Genomic DNA, 20,231 nt, shown 5'->3' with positions numbered 1-20,231 from the left:
TTGGTAGACATTGAGGCTATTGCAAGTCTTTGGCTATTTTAAACAGTGTTTCAGTGAATATCCTTGTACATACGTCTTTATGTGCACGTACAAATATGTTTTGGGGTGGCATGTACAAATATGTTTTGGGGTGATGTGAGTTCTTAGAAATGGCATAGCTGGGTTGAAGTGTCTTTAACAATTTTAATTTTGATATTTAGTCAGATTGCCTTCCAAAGAGATTATACTCTTCCATATGTCGTCTAAAGAGATTATATCAGTTAGCCCTCTTCCAGTGATGTTTTTGAAACCGTGTATTTGCCTACATTTTGGCAATGCAATACATTATCAAAGATTCTAATATCTGCCAATCTGATAGGTTAAAATGTTTCACTCCCTTAATTTGCATTTTATTAATTATGAAAGCAACTGAATATCTTTTCATGTTTTAAGAACCTAAATGTAGATTTTCATTCTTACCTTTAGAAGACGCCAGAAGACTCATGTGCCCATGTTACAAGTATGGACTGCGGAGAAACCGCATCCACAAGAAGAGGTAAATTGATTTCAGTCTCTTGTGATACAAGCACAGAGTAGATTCTTATCTCTGTGACATTTTCAAATCATCCCATTTGTATACCTCAGCTGGGTTTTCACATTTCATATCAGGGGTTCAGCTCCTCATAGTCCTAGGCATATAGTGGATTTTTAATAAATGTTAGAATGTCATCAAAACATTCCCTATTCTTTGGGATTCCAGATATCATAGAGTTGATGTATTTTTTATTTAAGTGCCCAATTTGAAAAAATAAGAGGTATCAGCCCCAGACAGACTTTATAAAATAAGTAAAACAAAAACAGAAACTTCGCAGTATTCCTTAGTACTGTATTTAATTGGAAGTTAGCTTGCTTTTGTATCCTGTATTTTAGAAGGCAGTAGATTTTTGGTTTTGTCTAGTCAAAATGTTATTTCATCTAGCCTCCAAATATCTATTAATTGTTAAAAATTAATCTGTCTTTAGTATTTAGATTGCCTCTGGGCCCAGATTCAGAAATTGAAAAAGGATCGCTGGCAGGAGCGGCACATCCTAAGACCTTATCTTGCCTTTGACAGCATCCTGTGTGAAGCACTGCAGCACAACCTGCCTCCTTTCACACCACCTCCTCACACTGAAGATTCGGTGTACCCGATGCCAAGGGTCATCTTCAGAATGTTTGATTACACGGATGATCCTGAGGTACATGCATGACCAACAAAAGTGCCTTTCAAAGCGCCTGTGTTGTGTTGTAATTGTGGTTTAATCTTGTTTGAATTATGCCTATGGGACATTTTAATTTTGAGTTGTTTATTATCTAAGAGGGTCATTGACAGCGAAGTTAACAGTTTAATTCAGTGAATGGTATCACCTCATTATTCAAGAAATCATATTTAGGCAGTGTAAATTGACAGCACGGTGTACAATTGAAGAGTGTAGGTTTGAGAGGCCAAGTAGGTTTGGGTTTTAATCCTGGCTTAGTCATAGCCCAGCTGTGTGATCTTGAGTGAGTTATTTACCTCCCTACCTTAGTTTCCTAATGGAATAATAATAGTATATATCTCATAAAGTTGTAATGAGGATTAAATTATTAACACGCATAAAGTGCATAGAACAGTATGTGACACGTTATGAGTGCTCAATAAAGTGTTTTTAATTTAAAAATCCCAATGATTAGTATAAGCTGACTTTATAGTTCTTAAATATATGTATTTTTTATTATGAGGTCAGGTTGTTGATAGCTGTTATACTTTAGCAATTAAGAAAATGTATAATTTTGATATTAACATTTGATATAAAAATTTACATTTTAACCGTGCTTTAGTTACTTTATACCTTTGCATTTGAATGACTGTTTTTTTGGGTTTTTTTTAAATTTATTTTTGGCAACGTTGGGTCTTCGTTGCTGCGCACAGGCTTTCTCTAGTTGCAGCGAGCGGGGTCTACTCTTCCTTGCAGTGTGCGGGCTTCTCATTGCAGTGGCTTCTCTTGTTGTGGAGCACGGGCTCTAGGCACACGGGCTTCAGTAGTTGTGGCACATGGGCTCAGTAGTTGTGGTTCACGGGCTTAGTTGCTCTGCGGCATGTGGGATCTTCCTGGACCAGGGCTTGAACCCGTGTCCTCTGCATTGGCAGGCGGATTCTTAACCACTGTACCACCAGGGAAGCCCATGACTGTCTTAACTTTAATGCCCAGGCAGCAAGCACAGTGATCACTGGGCTGGTTCTGAAAAGAAACTCGCCTGGCTAAAGTACTATCTATACCTGTTGCTTAGTACATTCCAGTCAGCATAGAGCAGAGTTTCTCAGCCTCAGCACAATTGGTGCTTTGGGCTGGATAATCCTTTGTTGTGGGGCTGTCCTGTGAATTGTAGGATGCTTAGGAGCATCCCTGGCCTCTACCTTCTAGGTGCCAGTAGCATGTCAGTTGTGACAACCAAAAATGTCTCCAGAGATTGGCAGATGTCCCCTTAGGGGCAAAATTTCCCCCAGTTGAGAACCACTGGCATAAGAACCAATGATACCACCTTAGGTCAAACTTGAGTTTTCTTTCCCTATCTTCTCTCTTCTATGGAAAGTTGCTTATGACCAGGGAAATTTTAGTGTATGTATACTCTATCTCAGGGTAACAAGTTGTTGGATAATTGGTTATATATACAAAATTATGAACTTGCTACCCACTTGAAATATTGCATATATAATGCTTTTAGTTAACTTTATGTAATGGTCTAATTAGAGTATATATAATTGGAAGTCTAATTTACAGTAAGACTGTTAGAATCTTTGTGATTAGGTATTTATTTGTACAAGGGGAACATTAGAATGGCACTTCAAAATTTGCTTTTCCTGTACTATTTGTACTTAATTGGTGTTGCCTCTGTAATGTGCCCATCATCCTTTGCCAGAAGAGCATAAATATGCAAAATATCTGTTTGAAGAGGATTTGGTTTTTTTGTTCTGGGCTTTCAAAAAATGTTTTGTTTTGTTTTTAATTAGAAATGATAAAGTAGATTAAAGTAAAAGTCACCATTAAGTAGTAAGTAATAAGTAAATAAACTCATTGAACCTGTTTGCTATGTATATTTTTTTAATTAAACAATATCATGTAGATAATGTTCTTCAACCTTTTTTAAAACAGCATAGTGTGGATATCTTTCAATGCATACATGATTTTTTTATGTCTACATAGTGTTCGAGACAAAATTTTCCCTCTCTCCATGTTTTTTATAGAAGTAATCCAGTCCCATGGTTTCAAAAAATAAACTGTAATGGCCACAACGGGCGAGAGCAAGCCGCGGCCTGGGCCCCAGGGTGATCTCGGGGGCCTGGGGCCCCGTGCGGCCGGCTCGGTAGCTTTTCCCTCCTGCACCCCCGCACGCGGAGTCCTTCCTCCCCTGGCGGGGTCTCCAGCTTAACCCAGACCAGAGGAGGCTTTTCTTTGGGTGGGGGACACGAAAGTGCATTGAGAATTTCTCAACTCGGGAAGCAGAAGTGCTGCTCCTAGGTTTTACAGGGAGTAAGGGGGCAGCAGTGAGTTCATGGATATTGAGTGATGATAATAGCTAACCTTTTTCCAAGCCCTCGCTGTGTGCCAGGCACTGTGCGGAGCAACTTGTGTGTCTCTTCTTTACTCCCGAAATGCCCCGATGAGGTTGAATTGACCAAAGCAATGGTTATGGAGAAGCCTAGTCCCCTGCTGGTCGGGTGGGAATTTGTGAGACAGTATTACACACTGTTGAACCAGGCCTTAGACATGCTACACAGATTTTGTGGAAAGAACTCTTCTTATGTCCATGGGGGATTGGATTCAAATGGAAAGCCAGCAGATGCGGTCTATGGACAGAAAGAAATCCATAGGAAAGTGATGTCACAAAATTTCACCAATTGCCACACTAAGATCCGTCATGTCGATGCTCATGCCACCCTGAATGATGGTGTGGTGGTCCAGGCTTTGAGGAGATTCATGCAGACCTTTGTCCTTGCTCCTGAGGGCTCTGTTGCAAATAAGTTCTATGTTCATAATGATATCTTCAGATACCAAGATGAGGTCTTTGGTGGCTTTGTCACTGAGCCTCAGGAAGAATCTGAAGAAGTAGAGGAACCTGAAGAAAGACAGCAGACACCTGAGGTGGTACCTGATGATTCTGGAACTTTCTATGATCAAACTGTCAGCAATGACTTAGAAGAACATTTAGAAGAACTTGTTGCTGAACCAGAGCCTGATCCTGAACCAGAGCCAGAGCAAGAACCTGTGTCTGAAGTCCAAGAGGAAAAGTCTGAGCCAGTATTGGAAGAAACTGTTCCTGAGGATGCTCAGAAGAGTTCTTCTCCAGCGCCTGCAGACATAGCCCAGACAGTGCAGGAGGACTTGAGAACCTTTTCATGGGCATCTGTGACCAGTAAGAACCTTCCACCCAGTGGAGCTGTTCCAGTTACTGGGATACCACCTCATGTTGTTAAAGTACCAGCTTCACAGCCTCGTCCAGAGTCTAAGCCTGAATCTCACATTCCACCGCAGAGGCCTCAGAGGGATCAAAGGGTGCAAGAACAGCGAATAAATGTTCCTCCCCAGAGGAGACCTAGACCAGTCTGTGAGGCTGGTGAGCAAGGTGACGTTGAACCCCGAAGAATCGTGAGACACCCTGACAGTCACCAACTCTTTATCGGCAACCTGCCTCATGAGGTGGACAAATCAGAGCTTAAAGATTTTTTTCAAAATTATGGGAATGTGGTGGAGCTACGTATTAACAGCGGTGGGAAATTACCCAATTTTGGGTTCATTGTGTTTGATGATTCTGAGCCTGTTCAGAAGGTGCTTAGCAACAGGCCCATCATGTTCAGAGGTGAGGTCCGTCTGAATGTGGAAGAAAAGAAGACTCAAGCTGCCCGGGAAGGGGATCGCCGAGATAACCACCTTTGGGGACCTGGAGGCCCTCGAGGTGGGCTGGGTGGTGGGATGAGAGGCCCACCCCGTGGAGGCATGGTGCAGAAACCAGGATTTGGAGTGGGAAGGGGCATTGCTCCAAGGCAGTGAATTGCTCTTCACCGATCTTCAGGCAGCAGTACAAACCCTAGCTCCCACAGAATGGTGATTTCTTCAGCCAACCTTTGGTATCTTGGAATCTGATCCTAGTCTATGATAAACTGCTTAAGTTTGTACAGTTCTACTTTTTGTGTTACTGGTGTGTGCTCGTTCCACTCTCACCCCCCCCCCACCTTTTAGTCCTTCACTTCCAGTTTTGTGGAATGATATTTTAGGAAAAATTGATTTTTAAAGAAGAAAAAAAAAAGACTGCATTTCCTTGATTTATTTGCATATACAGACTGGATTTTTTTTTTAACAGTTTCCCCAAAGGATTGTGTCTTGCTTATTACTGACATTTGGTATGTTTCATTCATTGGCATATTTTTTACTTATTTTCTACATGTTTCAAAAGCCTGTGAGAATTACAGGATTTGATAAACATTTTGAAGGCAGGAAGAACCCAAATTGTCTCTTCTTTGAGAGTCATGACTACCTTCTGGTGTGGAAAAATTGCTGTTAGAAAAATTGACAATTTAGATTCTCTCTGGTATGGTTAAAAACTGAATAAAAGGTGTTAGTAGAGTTTTTCTTTGGATACGTGGTTGCAAAACAGTTCCAAAACCTGTTTTTACCATTGAAACTTAAACTGTGAGATAGGTTTTAAATGTCTAGAATGCAACTGATAAGCTTTTCTTGAACTGTTAGATTTTTTTTTGAAGTAGAGTTTTTTCATGTTTAATTTGTATTTGTAAAAAAAAAAAAAAACCAAAAAGACCCCAGAAATTTTCAAAAATCTGAATAACACAAAACCGGAGCAAAACTGTTGTGCCTTCTATTTATCTTTGATTCCAGTCTTGGCGATTGTTTAAAGAAAAATAATAAAAAAAATAAACTTAGGTTTGTTCTATTTAAAAAAATAAATAAAAATAAACTGTATAGGACTAATAATACACAAAAATTACTTAGTTTGCTTCATTTAAGACTTGAAGTGGGCAAGGATAGTACAGTGTCAGATGCAGTAGAAAAAACACTATAGCTGACATTCTAATTCTCTTGTAGACATAAGTGAACAAATTTGCTGAAATACAGAGCTTTCACACTTGTGAACTTTTATCCCCAGCATCCAATACAGTGTCTAGAACATAATAAGCTCTGATATATTTGTTGAATAAATGAAAAATAATATTTTGTCTAGGTCTGGAGTATATGTATTTGGTTTTCTTTCCAGGGTCCTGTAATGCCAGGGAGTCATTCAGTGGAAAGATTTGTGATAGAAGAGAATCTTCACTGCATCGTTAAGTCCCACTGGAAGGAAAGGAAGACTTGGTAAGATGCATTTCATGGTACTTTTAGTAGAGTGGAGAAAAAGTAGCAATCTTGATGATTTAGTAAGAGCAAAATGTATGTTAAGAGCAAGAAAATCTTCCTCTCTTCCTGATGCCCTGTCTTGCTAAGACCGATCTCTAAAACACTTGATTTGCTTTCTGGAGGCACTTCACCCTCAAATAGTACTTTCCTGGATGCTATATAGTACTGTAGTGCTTTATAGTATTATGCATATGATGCCTGCTCTTTTGTATGGATGTTTGCCATGTGCTCTGGACAACTTAACTTGAATGGCAAGCTGTTTTTGGTATGAATGTTGTGGGAATAAATGAATACTAATGGTTTTGCTGTTTCCTAGCAGTTAGACATCAAGCTTTGGAAAAGTTTATTTTTAATATTTTCTGAAACCTTGGAAAGTTTTGGTTTAGATCTTAAAATGGAAAGGAATATAGTATTTTGGGAATGGTCTACCTTATAAAACATTTTAAGTTAGTAGATCTGAATATACTTACTTACTATTATTACTTATATGCCTTTTTTTTTTTTTTTTTTGCGGTACGAGGGCCTCTCACTGTTGTGGCCTCTCCAGTTGCGGAGCACAGGCTCCAGACGCGCAGGCTCAGCGGCCATGGCTCTCGGGCCCAGCCGCTCCTCAGCATGTGGGATCTTCCCAGATGGGGGCACGAACCCGTGTCCCCTGCATCGGCAGGCGGACTGTCAACCACTGCGCCACCAGGGAAGCCCACTTACACTCCTTTTGATCTTCCAAGGAGTTTTGCATGCATTAAAGAGTTTCCTTATAGTAGACAAAATAATCTGTGCTGTAGTTAAGTAACTGAAATCTAGAACATTTCAGAAAAGATTTCCTTTATATCTACATACACTGTTTTTGAAACTGCTTATTTAGTTTTTCATGTATCTGTGTGTACTCATTAAACTTAAATTACACTTTTTATAGTGCTGCACAGCTAGTGAGTTATCCTGGGAAGAACAAGATCCCCTTGAACTACCACATAGTTGAGGTATGCATTCCAAATGGAGCTTGTTTTTAAGTTTCAGAATCTTTCTGTTCACTGTAAAGTGTAATCTACTCTTGGCCTTTTTGTTGTTCTTGCTACTTGGCAGGTGCTGAAAATTAATAGAGAAGAGAGGAAATTGCTTTCAATTTTGGAGCTCTGTTAGCCATGTTAGTAAAGAGAAAAGAGGAGGTTAAGCCCAGTGTACAAATGGAATTTTGAGTTGCCTATAATTTATTTATATATTGATAGTATATCTTCATTCATGAATAGTTATCATGGATAATGTAAGTTACCTCTAACTCTGTCAATACATTGTCCACTTAACAGATGTATAAGAGGCTTAAATATTTTAAAATATTGTATTCTTTAGGCAGATAACCCTTTAACTGTGTTTATCTGGCCTCTTATTACTAGCATACCCCTGACTACTGTATCTTATTACTAGCATACTGTATTACTAGCATACTGTATGCTAGCATTACTAGCATACTGTATCTTATTACTAGCATACCCCTGACTACTCCTGTATCACAGGGTAGGGATAAGTAGGAATCCTTATTTATTCTTAGAAATCAAAAGAGCCAGTTGTTTTGGAAGTGGAAAAAAATAGATAATGCTTTTGATTCCATTTGAAGTCATACAGAAGGATGATACTAGTAGCGTAGTTGAACACCTTGTAGAGATTTATTTCCCAAAAAACAGTGTTTTCACTTGACCCAAACTGTCAGTTGCATTATTCATTTATGTTAAAATACTCAAAGTGAGCATAATTATGTATCATTTGATTCACTTTTTATTCATACTATACCTATGTACTTCCTTAGAAATGCTGCATCTGTTCTCTTTATAGAACTTGAGAGTGTGGTTAGGCTATGAACTTGACTCACTGACATGTCAGTTGAAATGCAAAACATAAGTCATATTTTTAAATGTGCAAAATGTGTAGAAATTCATACAGAAGTGTGGGAGATGGGAGTGAGAAGAAGGAATGCAGACCAGGCTCTAGAAGTCGAGGTAGATGGTCCACGCATTATATAAAGAGGAAGGAAACAAGTTTGTGAACGAGAGCATGGCAAAAAAGTCTTGGAATACCAATATAGTAACAGTGTAGAATGAGTTAATAACTATCTTCTGTTCCCATCCTCCGAGTCTACAAAGGACTTTTACTTCTTATAGGAATGAAACTCTGGTGGATCTGTGAGTCCCCAGTAAACTGTACCTCCCTGAATTAACTCTGATACTTCCAGAGTTGAAATTGGGCAGTTCTCTGGAAGTATCAACTAAGCATTAATTTTTGCATATTCTTATTTGATTGAGTTATAGAGATAAGAAATCTTCATTACAGTATTCAATTGTAGATCTTTGTGTTTTAAAGAGCATAATTTTAAAGGTTAAAAAGTAATTTTTTTTATTATGAATACCATAGAGTTAGACTTTAGAACATTGAGGTGTTTCTAATAGTAGAAGTGTGTAGATAGCTGTTGAGTTGAGTTCTGACTCGTGATTCCTTTGTAGGTGATCTTTGCAGAGCTGTTTCAACTTCCAGCACCCCCTCACATTGATGTGATGTACACAACACTTCTCATTGAACTGTGTAAACTTCAGCCTGGCTCTCTACCCCAAGTTGTATCCTTTCCTTTGTTTTTAATGTACTCTCCTTGGCCTGACTTTAAGAGATCATTAAATATTTCTGCTTGTGGGTTTAAATCACTTCATGAAAACAGTTTGGCATTTCTTTAAAAGTTAAACATTACGTGTACTATACAATCCAGCCATTCTGCTCTGGAGTATTTACCCAAGAGAATAAATGTTCATGACTTTATTTGTAATAACCCAAAACTGGAAACAATCCAAATATCCATCAATACAGAATGGATAAGCAAATTTTGTTACAGCTATACAGTGGAATACTACTCAGTAATAAAAAAAAAGACAAATTTTCAATGCAGGCAGCAACATGAATGAATTGCAAAATAATTATATTGAATAAAAGGTGCCAAACAAATAAGAATTCACACTATATGATACCATTTACACAAAATCCTAGAAAATGCAAAGTAATATAGTGACAGCAGACCAATATTTGCTTGGGGGCATAAATGAGGGGAAAAAGGGAGAATGGGGAACTTTTGGAGATGATGTAAATGCTCATTATCTCGATTTCATGGGTGTATACAGATCAAATGTACATCACTGATACCTCAAAGATCAATTACTTGAAACGAAGCTCAGCATTATTAGTCATTATATAGACTTCTAAGAAATGTTATTTTTTCTACCACAGCTTATTTTCAAGGAGAGTATAGTTTTCCTTATCCTGAAATTCACAGCTTGCACAGGCAACTGAAATGTTATACATGCGTTTGGACACAATGAATACTACATGTGTAGACAGGTATAGTAATTGCCTTATTTCTGTACTGAGTGTTAGCAGCTTCTGCTCCCTGTACTTTATAAAAGAATTTGATAAGGAAAACAATCGCCTTTTTAAGAATTTCCAAGTTGGTTGTTCTTTCTTGCCTCCCGCAAAAAATCCTTTATATAATAAAACTCATAATTGTTATAGCATTACACTTTCTAGTTTAATTTTCAATATGAAATGATGCCCATACTGAGGTTTTCTTTAATTGCATTGTTTAGTTCTTTGGTATGGTTACACTTTTCCCTCTGTAATTGGGTAGGTAAGCTTTTAAAATAGGTTTTATGCTAACCCATGTGTAGAAGCAGAGTCTAATACTGTATATTTATGTTTATATAATATGTATTTTTGTTTATGAATAGTATCTGCTTCTAAAATAATTAGCTACTATGTAACTACAGCTCCAAGACTCAGTTTATACAAAAGCCCATATTGGATTTTTATAGCTGTGGTAATTTCATGCCTGTTGTCGTCTTCTGGGTGAGGTCTATATACTACCTTTATTAGCTGGTGTTCTCTGTTCTGTCAGTTTTCCAAAGTAGATCAGGACAGATATTGAACATTTCCACAATCTGTCATGTCTACTGTTCAAATGCGATATTTGAAAATTATCAGTAAAGGCTATCCTGTGTTGTTGACCTATTATCTTGAGTAATTTTAATGACTGAAATTATAGATACATAAGGGATGTGCTTTAAGAAGGTGTCTGCTGAGGTTTTTTTCCCAGTCTAATTAATAAACCATCAGTTGTGCTGGGCATCCCTATTATGCCATTCATTCAGCAAGTGTTCATTGGGCTCTTAAAAATTTCACAGTGTTATACAGTCTACTAAGGTGATCCCTATCTAGTCAGATCAGATGTGTTTTTAAGAGAAAAGGGGGCTTTGATGGTATATTTTGTTGTTTGTGGTGAAAGGGTGTGGTATGATGATGAGAGACTACTTTGGCTCGTCCGTTTATAAAACGTTTTTAATCTTTTTTATTTTTACACCTCACACCTCTGTTTCGTTGTCAGTTAAATGGGGAAAATAATACATTCCTCAGAAGTTATTGTGAGAATTAAATTATATAAACATATATAAGGTACTTGATATAAAACAGGCACTTGAATCATATCAATTATTCACTTAAAAAGGATAGCACTGTTAGGAGGAGTGAGATGGGGGACTGTTACTTTTTGAAGTAGAAGGTGAGTTACAGGATTTGCACAGAAAAGGGTAACTGGTAGGAGAAAATACAGCTGTAGGTAGGGGTAAATCGGGTTTTGTCTGAAGGATTATGTAAGTTCCTGTTATAAATTGCAAGCATTCATCCTTTTCTGTCCCCCCCACCCCACTTCTCTGTATAGGTTTATTAATTGGTTTTCCCATCATCTAAGTAACTTCCAGTTCCGTTGGAGCTGGGAAGATTGGTAAGCAGTGTTGTGTATATTATATCTTTCTTCTCTCTACAGTCTGCTATTTTTTTAAAAAAGTTAATATTTAAAACTATAATATCTTCTTCACGGTCTGAAAGATTTAGGGTTTTTTTGGTATGTATATAAATGTAATAATTTAGGTAGAAGGGAACTATTTGTAGCTAAGTACAAGTTAGGTATAGGTGCAGATCATGTGTAAGAACTTACAAAACTATATTTCCTCATTAGGTCAGATTGTCTTACTCAAGATCCAGAAAGTCCCAAACCAAAGTTTGTAAGAGAAGTTCTAGAAAAATGTATGAGGTAAGTTCTTTGTGTTTTCTCCTTGGCTTAGGTCTTCTAATTTCTGTGGGGGTATTTTTCCCTTCTCTGCATTTGTGATATATGTCTAGAATATTATTTTTAAAATCCAAGTACCTACCTCTCTTCCCTTTCAGTTTGTAATCAAGATTTAGGCTGAAAAACTTGGGCAACCATGCCATCTGGATTCTATGTGAATTAAGCCAATAAGGTTTTTTTGTCAAACAGACTTTGAAATCATTTCAAATTTCAGGAAAATTGCCAAAATAGAGCTCTGTATAGTGTTCATCTAGATTCCCTAGTTAACATTTTACTACATTTGTTCTAATGTCCTAGTCCTTTTTCCCTCTCTGTGTATGTAATCTACCCTTTATATTGGTCTTTTTCTGAACCCTTTGAAAACAAGTTGCAGATATGATGTCCAAGCATCCTTTAATGGTCGGTTGTATATTTCCTCAAAACAAAAACACTCTCCTACATGACCAGCATACAGCTCTCCAAATCAGGAAATGAGCTCTGATACAGTAATACCACTATACGATCCACAGATGCTGCTGAAATTTTGCTAACCATCCCAACAATGTCTTTTCCCTTTCTGGTCCAGAATTCTTGGATAGAACGTGTGTAGCATTTAGTTGTCATTTTCTTCAATCTTTTTTTTTTTTTTGGCGGTACGCGGGCCTGTCACTGTTCTGGCCTCTCCCGTTGCGGAGCACAGGCTCCAGACACACAGGCTCAGTGGCCATGGCTCACGGGCCCAGCCGCTCCGTGGCATATGGGATCTTCCCAGACCAGGGCACGAACCCATGTCCCCTGCATTGGCAGGCGGACTCTAAACCACTGCGCCACCAGGGAAGCCCTCTTCAGTCAGTCTTGAACAGCTATTCTTTATCTTTCATGTCCTTGTCAGTTTTAAAGAATGTAGGCTTTACTTTGTTGTGTTGCCTTGATGGCGCCCTCATGACTCAAGTCTTGCATTGTCCCACCACTAGAGATGTTAACCTTGATTACATGGCCATGTCAGGCCTCTCTAACTTAAATTCACCATTTTTCCCCTTTGTAGTTAATATTTTGTGGGAAATACTCTGAGGTTACATCCTGTTCTTCATCAGACCTCCACTGACAACTTGTACTTTTATCTATCACCACTGTGGTAATTGCCAAGTGATGATTCTCTTTGTCTATTATTTTTTCTACATTTATTAGTTGGCATTCTACTGTAAGAAAGAGCTTTCCTTTTTCACCCATTTATTAATTCCTGTTTATATATCAGTAGGGACTATTTCATTCAGTGGGTTCTAATTCATTACTGTCTTTATTAATTATGATGCTCAGATTGTCCCTGATTTGTCCATTGGGAGTCCCTTGTGGCTCCTGTGTCCTTTTTTTTCTTCTTTAATGTCCCCCTCCATTCACTGAGCATTTCCTTATTTCTGGCACAAGATATTCCAGGCTTATCTTGTGTTTCCTTGCCCCTTTCCTGAAATCATCTATTTATTCAAGGAGTCCGAGTTTCTTTTAGTGGAGCATGGCACTTAGGAAGCAAGGTCTGGACACTTGATGTGCTTGTTGCTATTGGGGTGTCATTGGTTCTAGGCCCTCTGGATGGACAAGGGTAGTGAATGTATTTCTACACACACACACACACACACACACACACACACATCTGTAACTATTTTTATATCCACTTAGATGTGTGTATCCCTCCAATTCCAACCAAACATCTCATTTTTTTCTTAGCCTTCCCCTTTGCCATGATTTGTAAATACCTTTGCAGGCATTAAGAAACCTGGTTCCCATTAGCCTCAATAAGTATTTATTTGCTGCAATATAACCAGTCTCCCAACCATACAAACGGTTTCCTCTACCTCATCCCACCCCACCATCACCACCCCACATACCTGGCCTCCAGGCTTGTGGACCCAGTGGCCCACATCTCAGTGCAAACCAGTAAGTTTTGAAGAAGGCCTGAGTTCTCGTGCTGGCCTAGACAACAGTTTAAAAGACTTGTCCTCTTTTATTTCTTGGTTGTCAGCTGAGTCCGGGGTGTTGGGAGATTGTGACCTTCTGGGTAAGTTGGATGTTACTGAAGAATGGAACTGATGAATGATATTTTCTGAGGCTCTTATTTGTATTGTAGGTTGTCTTACCATCAGCGTATATTAGATATTGTCCCTCCTACCTTCTCAGCTCTATGTCCTGCAAACCCAACCTGCATTTACAAGTATGGAGATGAAAGTAGCAGTAAGTAATAAAACAAATCCTGTTTTTAAAAGGTACTAATGCAAGTATTCTCTTAAGTCAGTTATCTAAGGTGGAGAAAGTGAACTATTTCTCTTCTTGGGTTTATATTTTCTGTTTGAAAGGTGATTTCTCACTAACCTCTATTGTTTTATTTGCTGTCATTTTGAAGGTTTATTATGATTTACTTAGTTATTACTGGCTTGTTACTTTTTTCTTTTAATATTGTTTATAATGTTATATCCATGACATTATTTTAAATGTTGCTAAGTATAGCAAGATGAATTTATAGACAGAACTTAATAGAATGAAAATACATTTGTCATGGCAATGGAGATTACTCGAACTGATTGATATCTGGTAACAGTTCAGGTGCACATAGACTGTATTTTGACCAGCAGTATGCCACTAGAAGTAAATTCTTAAACATGCTTTTCTTACTTTTTGGTCACATCATTTCTGAGGTTGCACTATAAATCAGGGGGGGGGCTACATAATTTGATATGCCATTTTGTGCTTCACACTTATTGGTAAGCACTGGTAGAGAGTTAGGTGTGGAGTTTCCAAGTTAGTCTTTTCACATGGCACTGAACACAGCTCCTCCAGAAGCCTTCCAGTTCGTGTTGTGTAGCAGTTCTTTGCATCTTAAAACTCACTCCTCTCCCTTGCCTTCTCATATTGTACCCCTGGTTCTCCACCTGCACCTCAGACTACACCTGTTTTCCTTGAAATAAACTCAGTTGGTTCCAATGCTAAGTACATTTCCTATGTTACTATGTCACGTATTCCTTAAAACAACTCTGAGAAATAGGTATGTTTATTTTACAAATTTTACAATGAGGAAATGGCTTCAAAGAGAGTGAGATTGCTTTGAGTGGTAAAGCCCAGAGTCAGATACTGAGCAGCCCTGCTCTTGACCACTGTCTTTTCCTGAAAAAGCAAAGCTTGATGTGGTACTTGTAAGTGCCAAGTTTTGATTTCTGCTTTGTACTGGCTCAGAGAACCATAAGGTACAGTCTTTGATATCAAAGAGTTCAGACTCTTGTTGAACACTGAGCTTTCTTTTTTTCCATAGAAATAACTCAGCCTAACACTTAAGGCCCTCCTGTCATTCCTACTTTATGATTTGTCAGTTCTTCTCAAACGAACCTCCACTCCAGCCAGGCCCACTTCTTTATTTTTTCTATGCTTTCTTGCGTTTGCCTTTGTGCCATTATCCCATTCTAGAAAGCCCTTTCTCTTCTGATTCCTGTTCTCTTTCCAGGGTCTGGCCCAAGCTCCAGTCTTTTAAATATTTTTTAACGCAAGCCAGTTTTGTGTTGCTCTCTGGCTACTTCTTATGTGAATATCTTGGTTTTCCACCTAGAATGTAGACGTCACAGTGGCAGAGGATTCTTTTTTTCTTCACTATTTTCTCTCCCACTTTCAAGAAAAGCACACAGCACATGTGACCTGTTGTAATTGACTTTATTCATTCCAAGTGCTTAGTAACTCATGTTCTATGTCAGAATTGATTTTTTGTTACCTCTTTGTCTACCTTACATTAAAAGTAGTTGTTCTGGTGACGCCATACAGTATATCAGTATATACTAGTACAATATAATACAGTAAGGACTCAACAGGTATTAACCACCAGTAAACATGTGGAGTCAAAGCACATGAGCATCTGGCTTACACAGATTCAAGTGTGTGGACTCAGCAGAAGAGAAAAGCAAAAAATCTGTCTTAAGTTGGCAGCCTTCACGTTGTTCAAACCCAAATTTAGTTTCCACTGTCTTAGGGAAAGGGAGGAGGAAGGGTACATTGACCAAAATCAAAGAGAATACATTGATTCTCAGCTTACGGAGGCCTAGGGATTTGAGGACTGTCAAAGGACAGCTGCAGCTGTGTCCCCTCACCCTCATCCCTGAGGAAGATCAGTACCCCTCATACTCTGAATTTCAGTTAGCTCCGTGTTAAGGAAGTATCAGGGCAAGAATTACCTCTTATGCTTTATTTTAGGTGAAAAAACCATTGCCCTATTAAATGAAACTTTCACATGTGGTTATCTTTATACAGAATATTGATCTTAGGATAAAGAGTACTCTATTTTAAAAGAAAAGAATTTTTTTTTAAAGTTTCTCAGTTATTTAACTAATTGCAACAATAGTCTTAAAACCTGGTCTACTCTCCTCCCCATTCTGTGCTTAGACTCTCTTCCTGGACATTCGGTTGCCCTCTGTTTAGCTGTTGCTTTTAAAAGTAAAGCAACCAATGATGAAATCTTCAGCATTCTGAAAGATGTACCAAATCCTAACCAGGATGACGATGATGGTAAGGGAATTAAATATTTCTTGAATGGAACTCTGTATGGGCCATGTTAAAAGTATAAACATAATTTTCTTAAATCTCATGGGATACTCATAAAGCAATATATTTGTTTGGCTTGTCCAGCCTGACCATTGTTCCCAGAACCCAGCTATCTTCTCCCTTAAACGTTCCCTCTTTTCACTTTAGAGAGTTTCCTGCCCAGAAAGACTTGGTATATTATAAAGTTGGATTTTCTCTCCAAATTAAACTATAAGTTTATCATCAACAGATAGATAAGACAAAAAGAATGAGAGGGACTTGCTTTATGTTGTATTAAAACATCTTGAAAATTACAATAACTAAAACAAAAAAGTCAGTAAAAGAGATGAAAAGTCTACTGGGACAACTAGGTTAACCATTTGTTGGGGGGCAGATTTTGTTGTTAGATGTGTTACATAATGACGTGCACAGAAAAATGACACAGTCAAAACATTAATGGTGTTTGGGTTATTTATTATTGGGATTTTGTTTGTTTAGATTTTTTAAGAAACTTGTATTATGATGTTAAAGAAAATGTATTTAGAAAGTATAATTCAAAATGTTAAATTTAGACATTCTCAAACATCTTAGGACATAGACCTAACTGTTAAGGGCTTACTGTATTTTTTTCTTTTACTATATTTATTATCTTGCCACTATGTAGAGAGATAAGAACAAGGAAATCTATGTGGTATTTGTAAAAAGAAATGGATCATATAGAATTAGGGAAACAGTCCCCAAAAATTTAAGAATTAAGATTATGCTTAGTTTTATATTTTGAGTATTTGAAATCAGTGATAGTCTTTTATCATCTATTAGTACTCAAAGACATTTGCTTGAATGTCTCACTTGGTATTTGGATGTGAGTGTGCCATCTGTTTAGCGATTCAGGCAAGGGACCAAAAAATTGCTATACGTAAGACATTTTCCTAACTCTCTTACTGTGGGCTATTTTTCAGATGAAGGATTCAGCTTTAACCCATTGAAAATAGAGGTCTTTGTACAGACTCTGCTACACTTAGCAGCCAAGTCATTCAGCCACTCCTTCAGTGCTCTTGCAAAGTAAGTACAACAAGAACACACATGCTGTCTTGAGGGTTTAGGACTTTGTTTGGTGAACATCAATGGCATCCTGATTTTTACCTAAAATTATTGACTGTGAAGATCTTAATAACAGTATTATCATATAATTTGATACAATGGGTTTTGGTTTGTGGTAGCTAAAATCCCCATCCTATGGCTCCTAATCTGTTAGCACAGTTTGCATGTATATATATTCAATAGAATGTACATTTTTTCATATAAACCTTTAGAGAAACAAGTGAAAAACCTGGGTCCATAGGACAGTCATATATACAGTCAAGAAGTTGCCACCTTGGGACTTCCCTGATGGCACAGTGGTTAAGAATCCACCTACCAATGCAGGAGATGCAGGTTCGATCCCTGGTCTGGGAAGATCTCACATGCCGCAGAGCAACTAAGCCCATGTGCCACAACTACTGAGCCTGCAAGCCACAGCTACTGAGCCTGTGTTCCACAACAAGAGAAGCCACCACAATGAGAAGCCCACTCGCTACAACTAGAGAAAGCACACACACAGCAACACAGCCATCCATCCATCCATACATCAATAAATAAATATATTTATTTCTTTAAAAAAAAAAAGTTGCCACCTTGTCTAAGCATCTTCCTAAAAAAAGGTTAGCAGAATTGAGAGCCAGCTACATTTTTAGGAGCCACCCAAAGGTTGGCATCTAAAGACAGAACTTTCTAACTCGTCCCACAGTTCCAAATGAAGAAAGAACAGAGAAACTAGACTCCTCACCCCATCTCAACTTCCAAGTCTGTATATGACTTGCAGGATTCTCACAGAAGGCACAGTCAGAATACTGCACCTGTGTTTGGAGACAGTTCCTTAGCCCTCATCTATAGATCCACAGTAAACTATAGTCCTAGGCTAATGATAGTATAATTTTCCTAAGATTTTATGACAAATTCCATACAAACTGAAATCCTAGTCATACCTTTTATATCCTTAATGGTTAACTAAAAGTTTGGTTATTTTGCATTTATATATTGTGCTGTAAACTGAGTAGCACTGTAAAGGCTTTGAAAATATTAAAATGTTTAATAAGTTTGTATGTGGTGTTTTTCCCCCCACTATCAAAAGGTTTCATGAAGTCTTCAAAACCCTAGCTGAAAGTGATGAAGGAAAATTACATGTTCTAAGAGTCATGTTTGAGGTCTGGCGGAACCATCCACAGGTAAATTAAGACATATTGAGGTGCTGATTGTACAGGTATAAAAATAAGGCAGTTAATACCGTCGCTTCAGTTTGCAGAACATGAAATTTGACTCTTGCCTATAGAACAGTTTTTAAATCTGTAATTTTAGTGCTATGAAAAAGTAATGATGTTTGAGTCATTCTTTAAAGAGCAAGTGTTATGATTTGGTTTGGTATTGTAATATCTCAGTGCATTTTAAGTATTTAATGAGAATGCTTATTTCTTGGACGTTCTCCAGTTGGGTAGGAAAGAGTTATCTAGTCTAGCCAGTTTCTAAAAAACAAGCTCCAGATTTGTCAAATCTCGATACACTATTATCATACCATGTATTATAAACAGGCATTAAAATAAATTTCAGAGTTATATTAAGACTTTTGTGATAAAACTATCTTGTATTTCTAAATTTTAAGATTCGATGGAAATTATATATTTTGTATATATCATCTGAAATTTAAAGAAACATTGTTAAGTTAATATTCAGAGTTTTTCTTTTTGCTCAATCTTTGTGTTCTTGTATTCTTAAAATAAGTACCAGAGCCAAGCAGAAGGCAAAATAAATCTTAAGACCTAATGGTTAAATTGTTCAGTTCCATAGCCACTGAAAATGAACTTCAGTTTTGCAGCAGTGGGATTATCGTGGCCTACATATAAGTGTGATTTACCCTAATAATTTATTTTCTCTGATTGTAGATGATTGCTGTACTAGTAGATAAGATGATTCGTACACAGATTGTTGACTGTGCTGCAGTAGCAAATTGGATCTTCTCTTCAGAACTATCTCGTGACTTTACTAGGTAATACGGATTATTTTACAAAGTTCCTGTTCTCTAAGAATTAGTTTACATGTGGTCCCTTATACATGAGCTCCAAATTCTGATCCAAACCAGGTTGATATTAATATAATGGTCCAATCTGGTAGGATTGGACTTGGCAAAGATTCTTGCACAATGGAAATCCACACAGCCAGTCCGGCTGCAGTGTCTCTTAGGGATATACGTAAGTTGAATTAGGACTCAGCCAATCAAGGAGAAATGCTTATAAAGGATCCAAACTATTGGGAGGGAAGATCAGGCTGTATGTCAGGGTCTCAACTAGACAATGGGACATGGGCAGGAGTTCCAGCTCCACTGGGGACCTGAAATGCACCCCCGGAACTGGTAGAAATCACAGTCTGTCATAGATTACACATCATGGAGGGACTGAGGAAAGCCTGGTGGGCACCTGAATGCCCCTGGGGAAGGGAGGTCTCACCTCAGTCATAAAAGTCCTTGATTTAATACACAGAAGATTCATTCTAGACTCATTTCTCCTAAAGGAAAGAGGCTTTTCATTAAGTTTGGTTCTTATACATGAAGTTGAGTCCATAGGCTTTATAACTGATCAGGACTGGGACAGCAAGAGCTGACACAAAACAGGAAACAAAGGAAAATTACTTGCAAAGACATAAATATCCATCACAACCTTTATCCTCTTCATTGTATGTTATTGGCAGAGGACACTAGTCTGAAATAAACTGAATCCTTAGGGTGAAAGAATGTGGTCTGAGGTTATCATACCAGCCAAGTAGGTACTCACAAATGAAGGCAACATCAGACCATTCTCAGATTTGCAAAATCTCAGAAAACTGACAACTCAAGTAGGTGTTAGCCATTATCCTGAATGATTTACATCTGCAACTCTAACTCTGCAAAGCCTTCCTTGACCACCCCTTCCAGAGTTAAAGTACTGTGCTCTTTTATCCTATCTGCTAACATTCTAGACCTTGAGTTTTATGAAATGATTGGTTTATTACCTTCCACTTTAACTGTCATTGTCCAGATCAAAATCTGTAGAAAAAAGTACTCTTCTGTACTCTTC

The 20,231-nt window shown here is 37.9% G+C and overlaps 1 protein-coding gene and 1 pseudogene across 1 annotated transcript in view; both read left to right on the top strand.

Annotated features, from left to right (window-relative positions):
* Positions 1-20,231, top strand: part of NCBP1 (nuclear cap binding protein subunit 1) — a 45,795-nt gene that overhangs the window by 18,526 nt on the left and 7,038 nt on the right. Inside the window, exons 7-19 of the mRNA XM_024734378.1 lie at positions 466-535; positions 1,002-1,217; positions 6,268-6,365; positions 7,324-7,387; positions 8,900-9,010; positions 9,715-9,779; positions 11,152-11,214; positions 11,449-11,523; positions 13,661-13,764; positions 15,952-16,074; positions 17,049-17,151; positions 18,260-18,353; positions 19,065-19,168. Of these exons, the coding sequence (XP_024590146.1) occupies positions 466-535; positions 1,002-1,217; positions 6,268-6,365; positions 7,324-7,387; positions 8,900-9,010; positions 9,715-9,779; positions 11,152-11,214; positions 11,449-11,523; positions 13,661-13,764; positions 15,952-16,074; positions 17,049-17,151; positions 18,260-18,353; positions 19,065-19,168 (1,290 nt within the window). The remainder of the gene's footprint in view (positions 1-465; positions 536-1,001; positions 1,218-6,267; positions 6,366-7,323; positions 7,388-8,899; positions 9,011-9,714; positions 9,780-11,151; positions 11,215-11,448; positions 11,524-13,660; positions 13,765-15,951; positions 16,075-17,048; positions 17,152-18,259; positions 18,354-19,064; positions 19,169-20,231) is intronic.
* On the top strand, positions 3,229-5,201 carry LOC112392611 (ras GTPase-activating protein-binding protein 1 pseudogene; annotated as a pseudogene).

The sequence above is a fragment of the Neophocaena asiaeorientalis genome, unplaced genomic scaffold (assembly GCF_003031525.2).
Source record: "Neophocaena asiaeorientalis asiaeorientalis breed wild unplaced genomic scaffold, Neophocaena_asiaeorientalis_V1.1 scaffold192, whole genome shotgun sequence".
Taxonomy (NCBI): Eukaryota; Metazoa; Chordata; class Mammalia; order Artiodactyla; family Phocoenidae; genus Neophocaena; species Neophocaena asiaeorientalis.
Note: the sequence above shows the minus strand (reverse complement) of the source record. Positions and strands in the feature narration are given on the sequence as shown.